General features: G+C 36.9%; 1 protein-coding gene across 2 annotated transcripts in view; it reads right to left on the bottom strand.

Annotated features, from left to right (window-relative positions):
* Positions 1–186: 186 nt before the first annotated feature.
* Positions 187–13,219, bottom strand: part of kcnip1b (Kv channel interacting protein 1 b) — a 29,001-nt gene continuing 15,968 nt past the window's right edge. The window contains exons 1-8 of one of the 2 annotated variants that reach the window (XM_056737364.1): positions 10,928–11,444; positions 3,741–3,865; positions 2,408–2,477; positions 2,229–2,299; positions 2,026–2,133; positions 1,840–1,944; positions 1,704–1,766; positions 187–1,439 (exon numbers count right to left, since the gene is read on the bottom strand). In XM_056737364.1, the coding sequence (XP_056593342.1) occupies positions 1,392–1,439; positions 1,704–1,766; positions 1,840–1,944; positions 2,026–2,133; positions 2,229–2,299; positions 2,408–2,477; positions 3,741–3,865; positions 10,928–10,991 (654 nt within the window). In that variant the 5' untranslated portion in view covers positions 10,992–11,444 and the 3' untranslated portion in view covers positions 187–1,391. Of the gene's footprint in view, positions 1,440–1,703; positions 1,767–1,839; positions 1,945–2,025; positions 2,134–2,228; positions 2,300–2,407; positions 2,478–3,740; positions 3,866–10,927; positions 11,445–13,219 lie in introns of those variants that run through there. The other variant, XM_056737363.1, reaches the window with a different exon arrangement.

The following is a 13,219-nucleotide window of genomic DNA, read 5'->3' as shown; positions in this document are numbered from 1 at the left end:
ACTGTTCTAACTCCATTATTCTATTGCAACAAATGTATCACTGAAACTTTGACACATTTTCGCATTTTAAAATGTAGATTTACAAATAATTGACATGCAATTAATTAAATGTTTAATACATTCTTATAGAAGACACTGAGTGATAATAAATAAATAAAACAATAAATAAAAGGCCAAACTCAGATATGTAGTTATTCCACGAATATTTTTTATTTATAGTTGATTAAGATTTATGATAGTTTCACAGTTTGTATTTGCGTCCTCGATCATTTCTGTATGTGGCACCAAATATGTACATGTCTTACATTTCTAATGATTGAACTTGACCGTCTGCCATATAACTCATCTCATTCATTTCATATAATTTACCTTAAATTTTCTTGTAAGAAACTCGATTTTGGTTTACAGGGGATAGCTGGAGGACTGGATTGTCACTTGTCAAGTTTACATACAGAAATTATGCTTCTTCTTACAGTAAATTGTTTTTATATCCACAGACACACAACATACGCACACACGCACACGCACACACACGCGCGCACACACGCACACGCATATACATGTACACACACTCATATGCATACACACACAGACACAACACACACACACTTTAAATAAAAGCCATGCACACGCGCACACATCTCATGTTAGCCGTCATGTAAACCTTTCTCCCACAAACATAGCAAAACCCACGCACACACATACTTTGGGATTTAGTGTCATCTTATTTACTTTGATCTGTAGGACAATGGCAGGTACTAGGACAGACAAACATAAGCGGGTGAACTATAGACGGTAATAACCTACAAAGAACATTGTTAACACTGACAACACAAGACTTCTCATTAGGTATCTCACAAACCCCATGCCATTAAAAAAAACATGGAAAGTAGGCCTATATACACTTTAAGAAATTCAACTTAGATTTTGGAAGGCCAAGGTTATTTTCAAGCAACTCATAGGGAACATTTCCGCTGGTTTTTATCATGCAAGCTCTTTAAACAAGAAAGCAAGCAAAGGAGGTCTTCTGCCTCTAGAATGCAGTTCCAGTAGACCAAATGCAGAGTCCTGAACTCTAGGGTCCAGCAAACGAAAAAAAGCCTGAGATGTTTAATGTGATGTTCTTTTGGGCAGAAGGTTGAAGATCTGATGGCCAGACATCACGCAATGCCTTCACAAACATAAGAAATCTTCCGATTATCTGTTGGGAGTACAGAGTCATGGTGGAGTTTTGGCTGGTAAACAACAATAAATATGTGACAAGGCTTAAACAGAGAGAGAGAAATATAAAAGGCAGATTCTCATGCATCTGTCCATCTCACTATGCCCCAAGTTCAACTTTGTTCACTAAATATACTGTATATACAATTCTCTTGCTTTCTTAGTCTTCCCTATATCACATTTTCAAAGAGCTGCATGGATCTCATCATATTTTCATCCTGTGGAGAGATATAAATAGAGACTTGAGTGAGCATGGTCATGCAGTTCTTCAGTTTGACCACATTGAGTCAGTATAATCTTTTTAATAAAACTGAATCTTATTACATTGCAGAGGTTAACATATATGGATGTATACATTTATATATATATATATTTATATATTTGTGTCTGTATATATACACATACATTATGAATACATGAATATAATAATTAATTATATAATATTTTAAATAAAATGTATACCACGTTAAATCTGTACTTACCTCCTGGCAGGCGAGGACAAATTCCTCTAATGTTACAACTCCATCTTTATTCCTGTCCATTTTCTGTAGAAGAGAAAAATGTCCTTTAGTTTGTATTGACATTTAATCAATTCCGTCCCAAAATTTACTTGCAAACCTCAAAGAAGGCATTCACATGCTGCTTTGGTACATCCCCTTTTAAAGCAGGGTATGTGTATTTGCCCATCATGTCATAGATAGCCCTCACTATCTCCGTCATTTCCTGTCAGGAATATAATGAATGCCATTTAAATAAGTAAAGCTTTTGCTGCTATTTACAATCCAGAATGAATCACACGCATACTTCCTTGCTGATAAACCCATCACTGTTAATGTCATAGAGATGAAATGTCCACTCAAGTTTCTCTCTGACCGTCCCACGTAGTAGTGTGGACAGTCCCATCACAAAGTCCTGAGAAAGAGAGAGAAACATGAACTTAATTCTGCGAGGAATATACAAATATTTGTATTCTATGCCATGACTGCACACAAGCTGTGCTTTCATACCTCAAACTTTATAGATCCATCATTTCTGGTGTCAAATGAATTGAAGAGATAATGTGCGTATGTGCTGGCATCTGTACAAAAATAAGACAAAAACAAATAAAAAAACCATTATATCTCTGATATGAACTAGCTGTGTCATATGTGAGGACTTCATGGGGTTTGCTTGAAAATGAACGTACCTCCATGAGGGAAAAATTGAGCGTAAATGTGTTTAAATGTCTCCTCATTCACCACTCCACTCGGGCATTCCTGGAGAGGAAAGCAGCATATATTATCGGTCTAATATTGGAAAATGCACAGAATTCACACTAATGGTTCTGAATTTATACTCCGTGCCCCCTAGTGGTCAGTAACATATCTGCAGGTTTTCTTTTGGTAATTTTTATAAACAATGCATAAATAATTGTTTTTCTAAAATATAAATGTTGTGTCATATGCTTAAATCACAGATACGTTAAATTACATTATAGATTACAGCCTGCATAATATATACACATTATACATTAGATAAGGGGGTGTTTTCCATTGTCTGGTAGGTGAATGTCACATTCAGAACGGTCCATATTTCTCATAAATGAGCACATGAAAATTAAAATACTGCAACCATTTTATGTTCTATGAATACCCATTTGTGGGGTATTATTGCTTCTGGTTTGAACATTTAAATTACAGAAATCCTACAAAGTATGTTGTTTCTCAAAAACATGCATCCTTTTTATGTCACATCCATAATTATTTTCTCTTTTAAAATCAAAATGTATGTATAGACTGATATTTTCGTGATCTATGGTCTTCGGGGGATTAGTAAAATATAAACATATGGTTCAAATGCATTGATAATAAATTCATTCTCTGAGAATTTAAATACACGTTTTGACTGAAAATGTCATTTTGCCCATTTTTTGAACAAGAGAAAATACTGCTTAATTTTATACATTTTGGCTGGTGGCGATTTGCTGTAACTTGTCAAAATAAGTTGAAATTGCTTAAATATTTTGATGAGATGAAGAAAGGTTTACAGTATAATGACACCAAGGACAATATTCTGCTTCTACAAGCCATTGTTTCTTTAAGGATGGATGAAAATACGATGTAGGGGCTGTACTCAAAAAAGGAAATGGCTTTTGGCTTTTGTTTTTGGAGAAACAAATCTGAGCTGATGTGTGGGTGTGCTGCAGAGCATGAGCGTGTGATGCTTGTAATGTGAAATATGACTGGTTGACTGTTGCTGCAGGCCAGCATGTTGTGATTAGTGACATGTTGGATAATGCGTCGAGAAGCAATACGAGTTTTAGAGATAGATGACATTCAGCGAACAGAACCACAGGGACTGTATATGTAGATGAGATACGATGATTCATAAAAGAAGATATTGAAGCATGAAGGTATATTATACAAACACTATCAGCTTCAGAAACGGCTCGGGAGCGTGTCAGAAGAAATTTTAGGAAAGTAAATGTCAGCAATAAAGCATGAATGAGAAAATCAAGGCAGGTTAAGAGGGAAGCGTACATTTTTGAAACCTCTGTAAAGGACTTGCAGCTCTTGCTTGGTGAAGTTCGTCTGTGCTTCGAGTTGCTCCAGACCCTCCGGCCGGTGGCATACCATCGTCATCTCCAATTCATCATCTAGCTTATCTACACACACACACACAGAGAGAGAGAAAGAGAGAGAGAGAAGAGAGCGAGAGAGAGATTAAATTTTGTGTTGATAAACTGTGGATGATTCCCCTTAAGGGAAATAAAAATGGAAACAATTGGGACAGCTTAAAGTATAGTGTTATAAATTAATGTAGATACCGTAGCTCACATATAGATTTGTATCGGAAGAATGTTATTAGAAATTGAATTAAATAATAACAAATCTAAACAATTTAAAACAGGATTACAGCAAAATAGAAGAAACTAGAGACAAATTTACTTTCAATGTAAAATGATGTAAATTGTATACATATGCTATAACTGTGAAAACAACATACTTTAAAGTATTTTAAAATTAAGGTTTTTCCATGAAATCCCAAGGTACTTAAAAAAACACCATGGTATGCATGCTTGAAAAAATTGGCTTTAAAGAAGCAATATTACCGGCATCTAGCGGTGAGGTTGCGAATTGCAACCAACGTCTCAATACCTCCCTCCCTTTCGAAGCACTGTGGCGGCTTTCACAGGAGAAAGATGTTGTCGCGTTTTCGTATTTTTTTTGCATAAGGAGATAACGTATTTACGAAAAGCGCTCTGCGAACCCTGTTTAGGGCTACTGTTAAAACAGCACGGTGAATTCCATGCAAGGGGACCCGCTGTGTATGTAGATAGAAATAGCTCATTCTTATGTAATAAAAACATTAAGCTTCCTCCTCAATACTACACACAGCACCTTTAAAGGAAGCAGAGCACGGTAACATTGTTTCATTCCAATAGCGTTTGGTGAGATAATGTGATGGTCAGTGATGTCAAGAAACAGGCAATTGATGCTTTCCTTTACAAAAACGGAAACCCAAAACATACTCTTTACTTTAAAAACCTTCTGGCTTGGGCAGGAAAGAAACTAAAATGACTCATGTGTCTCAAGACACACACACAGTCCCCTGCAGGGCCTGCTGCTGTGTCAGCTCTGGAGAAGTGATTGGGTTGTGGGTAGAGAGACATGAGGTGATGGGGGAAATCTGCAGAACAGATGAAAATGGCCATGGGTAGTTTAAGAGACCTTTATATTTCATAGAACTCTGTACAACCTTATAAATGCCCCCCAAACCCCTCTGTCTGGCCTTCATTTGCGCACGCACGCATGCACCCACACACACACACCACACGCACACAGCACACACACCTGTTCTGTATACTTAAACACAGAGTGGTGGTGATGGCATAACAGTTTGACTAATACATAAGTATAGTTTCTGTTATTGATACTAAACAGGTTTAAATACTTTCTCCTATCCCAGTTTAGACCTCTATTGAGCACTGTCTAATTGTGATCCGATTGGACAGTGATGAGCTATGAGTCAATTACAGTACAAACAACATGTAAACTTCTGGCTCAGCCCATTGTGTTGAGGTTGGAGGCGGATCGCTTAAGAAGATGTTAAGCAGGAGACTGACAGTTTGACCGAACAGAAGATGGCTAGTTGGGCAAGTCAGCAACCAAAATAGAATACTGTGACAGCACATACTTTAAATGAAACGTAAAACATGTTCTTTATACAGCAGTATGTGTGGGTGCAGTATGCATATATTACAGACATACTGTATTACATTCTATGTTTTCTCTGTTGAGTGACCCGTGTTTGTCCACTTGTCACATACAAGTTACTCAGGTATTGTCAAACAAGTTAAAGTAAACCGTGGGGAGTAAATGTCTTGCTAATTTTGTTTCTTAAACAGTCACCCAGCTTTGTTTATTCATTCATATTTTAAATTAAGAGATTCCATAGCTCCTGATGCCTCATGGGATAGAAGTGTCCATCTGATGCCTAATTAATGAAAACAGTAGACCATCTAACTATTTTTGTGCATACATCTCACATACTATGATTCTTCATCCAGCAAATGCTTGACAGGAATTTTTCTTAAACTGTAAAAATAATTTTATCTTAAGGTTTGTTAAGGAGGTGGTTTTCTGGACAAGTATTATCTTAAACCAGGACTAGGCCTTTGTCAAATTAGGATATTTATGTCATTTTAAAAACATACTTCACAAAAAAAAGACTTCGTGCATCTTGAGACAAAATAGCACTGATTTTTTTAAAGATATGTCAGTGCAAGTTAGTCTTGGACTAAGCCTGTCCTGTCCGAGAAAACACCCCTAAATGTTTAAAATTACTTTTGTAGACAAAAGTGTAATTGTTACAACACATCAACTTCTTTCATCAAAACAATATAAAAAAATTGATGGCCCAAATAATGATGAAAAAGCAGCCAATAAAATCCCAGAGTAGATGGGAACCCCTTCAATACTTCAATATTTAAAGATCTTTCCAGAGTGAGATCTCAAGAAACTGGATGATAAAATGCCAAAACACCAAGTTTGCAAATTCTAGGCAAAGGCTGGCGACTCGGAAGATGCTAAAATAGAACATAGTTTAGATTTATTTTAGATGCTTTTATTTCCAACATAATTCCTAGTTACAGTTGTGCAACACTTTAGTTTTGATGAGTGCACTTATATTCTAAAAGGCAGAAAAAATAAAAATAAAGATAAGGTAACATCCGGTCTACACCGGACACGGCGGGGTGCAACACCTTTATTGTTAAATTTTGTCCACACTGGATGCCATGCAATGCCGGTCACGTCCAGTGTACACTGTGCAAGTTTCCAAACTTTTGAATTTGCACTATTATGTGAAAACCTCAAATTGTTCCAAGCACATAGGCTTCTATTATACATTCATCAAGAAGGATCTATTACCTCAATTTATACCTTGTACTCAGCATACGATCACATCAGCCCAGTGATTTATAGCACAATCAATAGCACTCCTCTCAGTCACTAATGTGTTTTATTCTTTATTTTCTGTTTACAGCTCTCTGCACCTTCTCTAGTATAAATAAATAAATACATACTTCTGGAAAATAAATGAACTGATTTCATAATGTTTATCATTTTGAAAGACCTGGTTAGTCTGGTTTAGGACTTGGTTGTGGCTAGTCTAGGTAGAAAGAGCTGGTTTATACCTAAAATTAGAGGGTAAAACTATTCAACCAGCACAACCTTGGAAACTGGTTGACCAAGAACGTCTGTGCTGGTTAAGCTTGGTGGGAATGCTAGTATCCAAAACACAACATATGTTCCAGCAGGGTTTATTGTAATGCTCTCTTTCTGTGCTGGTCCTCAGTATATTAAGTCTGAGTTTATGTTTGTGAAATCATCACCGGTTATGCTAATGCTCTTCCCCTTTGGCTGTGCAATTATCTGCTTTAAGTAAACTAATCCACATCAATCTATGTATTGTTTGTGAAAATTCTTTGCATGCATAAAATTTAATTTCTGTGCCATATCAAAAAACAAATTCAAACGCTCAAAATCTCCATTTTGCCACAAGCAATTCCGAAGTCCTCTATAACATCATCCTTATTTATTTTCCAACCATGCTTGCTTGTTATAATCTCTTTAGCAGATCCCTGACAGAACCATTTTCAAACAAATTCTGTCTCCATGCTGTGAACTTTCATCTACTTACAGCTAAACTGATAATATAAACATAAAGCGAATTACAACATCATTCGAATCCATGATGAGGAACAGCATTCAGTAGATCCTTTGATAAAAGATGTCAAAGGCATAGGGGATGACCGGATGTGAAGCTACGTGCGCAATAAAACAAGAGGGAAGCTTCTAAATACTTCATCATTCTTTATTATCACCTCTCTTCTTTTTATCACATGATGTCGTAGATGTGTTAGTGAGAATGGAAATGGTGAGAAACGGTTATGGGGTTGAGAGATAAGGGGAACATACCAGAAAAAAGAAAGTGGATGGGACACAACCTGTTGGATTTTTCATACATCCATTCTATGTGATATGATAAAGGAGTATGTCAAATAAGTAAGACAGTCTGTGTAAAGTATTTATAAACCAAGTGGCATGTTCTTCAAGGTTACGTTGTGCTTCAAGATAAAAATTTTGAGGAACACACAAGTTGTGGTTGTAGTCAGTAAATTACAGGTCGAAGAATATAAAGGTCAAAAGACAATGCCAGGAGAAACACAGAAGAATAGGTTCTGAAGATGGGTCTGTTTAGTTTAGGAAAAAGCAGAGAGACCAAAAAAATGTTTAGAAGGGAAAAGAACGAGATGTACATCATCGCACAAAGAAATTAGATATTTTAGAGGAGAAACAGAGCACAGCATGAAACTGCAAACTGATTCTTTCCATTAAAGGCTTAAAACAGTGACCAACAGCATAAAAACAGCAGCAGCAGGAACACTCTAAAATAAACCCACATCAAACACTGAAGTAGTTATTAGTGCCATTAGAGTGATTCTCCCAACACAGAGAAGAGACAAGTTAAAAGATCATCCATCTCTAACTGTTTTCCGTGTTACAACATCCTTTTTATAATTCATGAAATAATGTGGCTTAGTAGTCAGTAAGGTAGTTTTAAATTTTAGGTATTGTGTAGCATTAGGGATGTAGAGTATGGTCATGCAGAATATGTGCTTTATAAGTAGCCTACTAATGAACAGCCAATATGCAAATAATTGTCATGTTAATAATAACTGGTTAATAGTGAAAATTGCTCCCTATACTGAAGTGTTAACAAATTTGACTGTTTAGTTATTCTTCATTTGTATATATAGTTCTTTGTTATTTCATTTAGAGCAGTTGTTGGGGGGGGGGTGTTGGATATAGGTGGCGTTGGAGGGGCCCGGTTAACTTTCAAGGGGCCCTCAAGGTGAGCAAAATTTTTAAATTAGACTAAATTAGCATTGAAATACATAAAAAAATCTTCTAATTTGACAATTTTTTTCGTTTATAAAAAAGTTCTAGTTAATTTTAAGCTTTAAAATATTTTATATGGTAGAAATTTTGGTTTTGTGAGTGAGAGGGGGGGCTTTGAATATTGTTCAATACAATAGGGGGCCTTTTTTTCAACAAAAAAGGTTGAGAAGCCCTGAATTGTAAGGTTAGTTAATAGAAAAAAAAAGAAAAAAAGAAAGAAAAAAATTTGTGATTTATTCACACACATGCCGTTTAAACTCTGTATATGACTCTTTCTTTTCTGAAACACAAATGAAGATATTTTGAGAAATGCCTTCCTGGTTTTGTGTCAGTACAATGAAAATCTATGTGGAGACTATGTGGTTTGGGAACCACTGCACTTCACTAAGAACTTCAATCAAAGACATTAGATGCCAACACGTGGTGTAACACTAATACATAAACAGGTAATTTGCGCGCCCGCATTCTACCACAGGGAGCTGTTCTAGACAGACAACTGTGATGTGACAGCTCTATAGGTTGAGAACTTGAGATGTCAGAAGAAAGAATGTGCAAACAGTTAAATGGCAGGAAATGAATATTTATGAGCAGCTGCTCTATAGGCACTGATAATCACTTGTTTCTGCAGCTCGAAGCTCCTCTTTCATTATGACTGTGGCACAGTTACTGCCCCCTGACAACCAAAGGCAAATCAGAGCAGTCATAGGTTGTGGATCACTGATCTTTGAATGGAGAAGCTTTTGCTTGGAGCCTGATGTCCCAAAGCATTTGTCACGTGGTAAACTGCTTGGCTTGAAATGGTGGAATAGCAGAGCATCTGACAGATGGGAGTTCATTATTGTCACTGAATTTAAATTCATTCAAACTATTTTGTGTTAGAATTTAAAGGAACTGTTCATGCAAAAATATATCATAATATCTTTCATAACATGTTCCTGTATCTCAATTGATATAGCATTGCATTAGCATTACAAAAGGTTATGGGTTTGAGTCCCACGGAACGCACATACCTGATCGAATGTATAGCTTCCTTTATGCAAAGAAAATATATTTTCTACTGTATATAGGAATTGCCACTTTTTGTATATTGAAAAATACAAGCACTTGGTTCCAATATATATATAAGCCTCTTTAATGGAATATATACAGTATATAATCTAATATATTGCATTACATAAAAAATATTTAAATTATTCTTTTTTTACAATTTTTACTTGAAAGTCAGTGTTCAGGTCGCTTTAGATCCTGCCAAAACGTCTGCCAAAATGTATTAACATAATAAATGATAAACAACATAAACAGAACATGTTGGTTAAAGCTTGCTGTAAATGTATGTTCGGTGGAATATAGGAACATTTCTTGTACCCATATCTACAGAACACTTTTATTGGACAGAATAAATCATAATAATAATAAATGCTTATTTCACTATAATAATAAAAATAGCTCAAGGTCATTATAAATTGGGTCTGGAAAAATATTTCCACAAATTTGATCAAGGCAAGGCAGATGTGCAAAAAGAGGATTCTTCAGATTTGCTTTTAAAAGTATCTTTTGCATAGTGTGTATCAATTTTTTGTTGTTGCAAAATATCAAAGCTTACAAGGACCTTTTTAGATGGTCGCAGGGATAAATGAACAGATGGATGAATTATTAACGCCTCTGTGGATGCTGTGCATTGCATTTCACTAGTTTACCCATGCAATTTGGGTTAAACCTTGTGCGATCCAGCCATGCTGATGAAGAGCACTGCTGTATATTATTTGTGCCCCTGCTGCCACGTCTATGATAACATCCCATCATCTGTTCTATCAACCTTGACAAAGCTGTCTCCATGACAACTACACCACGGCGCATGTGAACAGGAAGAGGGCTGATATGTGAGCAGAGTGTTAAAACACCTGCTCACGTACCAAAATGCCACGCACACAAAGATGTCGATGTTTATCAGCGAGGAGTGAGGTTAAAGCATCATTTGTAAACAGAGGAGAGTGATGTGCTGCTCGTGTGCTGGATATATTTTGTAATCTGCATCTCAACGTCGCTTCTGTTTGGTTTTCCCAGTTTATTAGTTTAACATTGTCTTTCTTTTCTTTGAGCATGTTTAATGTTGCTGTTCTGGTTTAGTTTGAGTTCAAAACTCTGTATGTTTCACACTCTCTCTATTGCATTATAAATAAAATATTCAATAGAGTCAATTGTAATTTCCCTTTCTAAACCAGATTACACAATCTCTCTCAATCTCTCATCTGTTAACATACCTCTGGTAGGTCGTCTCTGTCTTTGTCTTGTCTGCAAAGTCAGTGTGCCCACAACTGCTCCCATGTTGTCACGGCGGAGACAAGCGTGTATAAACTAATACGTGTTGAGTCCACCAGTCTGTCTATTGCTGTTCTCCTTTCTTCAAGAGCTTTTCTGAGAAACCCACTGTTGTTTCTTTCTGCACTCTTCTTTCATTTGTGAATAGATGAGAAGGAGCTGGATTATTCTTGCTAAAAGCATATGGTTCCTTCCTTGATGCCCCTCCCACAAATTTCTCTCTCTCTCCTCAGTTTCCCCTGTCTCTCTCCTTCTCTTCTGCCTTGCTCCCGCGCTGTTGGTGGTTCTGCTAGGTCCCGTTTGTTATTCAGTGTCAGGAATTGCTCGTTGTGATGGGAAGCAGTAGGAAGTGTGTGAAAAATAAATGCTCATCTCTTTCCCAGTCTGCCTCTCGAGGAATCACACAGCAAGTGGATATCTTCCATATGGAATTTCTATTTTTCACACTGCCAGAATGTGGCATTACGGATGATGACTTTTTTTACACCCTTCTGCTCACTCTCTCTCTCTCTCTCTATCTCTCTCTCTCTCTCTATCTCTCTCGCACGCAGCCACACAGAGTGGGAACTTTCTACTGATTTATTTTTTATTGTACTAATAATATTTTCCATTTTCTACCTCTAAATTTGACCCTTTTGACATTTTCATGTTAACACATGCACATGTATAAACTGTTTTAGGATTTTTCCAATACTGGCCAAGTGACCCCAAAGAGAAAGCCAGATAGATTTTTCGGATGAAAATTGCTTCCCTAAAATAATCCACGCATAAAATTTAACACACTGAGATGCATCAAATGAGTCGTTGCATCATACACTGTTCTTTTTCGTGCGTGTGCGTATTTTGTGAGTCAATGATACAATTTTTTTATGGATCGGGTAATCTTTGAAGTAATCTAATTCTGAGTAACACACTAGAAATGTGCGTCATTGTTTGTTAGTCTATGTACTGTACTGTATATCCTCCTTTTGTTTGTTTCATATTCACCTTCATTTCTGGGGGTCTAACCCTAAAAATTCCATTTAAAGTGACGCAAGCAGAAACAAGGAATAACAGAAAGATAATATAGAGAAAACTCTCACAGAGAAACTGCAGATGAAAAGACATCGCTGTTGGGTTTCAAAACACCAGGTTTCAAAACACCAGGCTTGCCCCCTTATTACGTAATATTACAAAAAAGATGACACATCAGACAAGCTTTGGGATGGGAGTGTGGAACGAATTTGAAGCTAATGATGAGTAATTACATAATATCAAATATCAACGCTTCGTATTATGCAAACCCTGCAGTGCTGACCTGAAAAACTTGCCAAATATTCAGAGATATCCTTGATCTCGGGATAGATGTGTGCACTGCATCATTAGAACCCTGGGCGTTATCTCTCTAACACTGTGCCCAGAAGTTATGATGTCCAAGCCTGAGGTCATTGCAGAATCTTCCAAAACATTTTTGTAGTCCATATAGATAGATGGACGGATAGATAGAGGGACAGACTGATGGATGGATAGAGGGACAGACAGAAAGATAGATGAGGGATCGGATGGATGATAGAAAAATAGATGAACAGATAGATGAATGAATAAATGGATAAGAGATACATAGAGTTATAGACAGAAAGATGGATGGATGTATAGACAAATGGCTGGATGGAGGGAGGGATGAACGGACAGATGGACAGGTAGATGGAAAGAGGGGTGGATGGGTGGATAGAGGGATGGACAGAAAGATAGATGAGGGATAAATGATAGAAAGAAGAATGAACAGATAGATGAATGATAGAGGGATGATAGATACATACAGTGATGGACAGATAGATGGATAGAGAGATGGACAGAAAGATGGATGGATATATAGATGGAAGAATAGACAGATGGATGGGTAGACGGAAAGAGGGACAGAAAGATAGATGATGGATGGATGATAGAAAAAAGGATGAACAGATAGATGAATGAATAGAGTGATAACAGATACATAGAGGGATGGACAGAAATATGGATGGATGGATGGACAGGTAGATGGAAAGAGGGATGGATACGGGGGCGGACGGAAAGACACACAGATGAGGGATGGATGATAAAAAGAAGGATGAACAGATAGGTGATTGGATAGATGGATGATAGATAGGCTAGCGGGATGGACAGATAGATGGATGGATGAAGGAATAGAGGGATGGACTGATGGATGGACGGACGGCCGGATAGACACATACTGTATAATATCATTGTTTATTCTT

This window comes from Triplophysa dalaica, chromosome 22, assembly GCF_015846415.1.
Source record: "Triplophysa dalaica isolate WHDGS20190420 chromosome 22, ASM1584641v1, whole genome shotgun sequence".
NCBI lineage: Eukaryota > Metazoa > Chordata > Actinopteri > Cypriniformes > Nemacheilidae > Triplophysa > Triplophysa dalaica.
The sequence above is the reverse complement of the archived record's forward strand: the minus strand, read 5'-3'. Positions and strand labels throughout refer to the sequence as shown.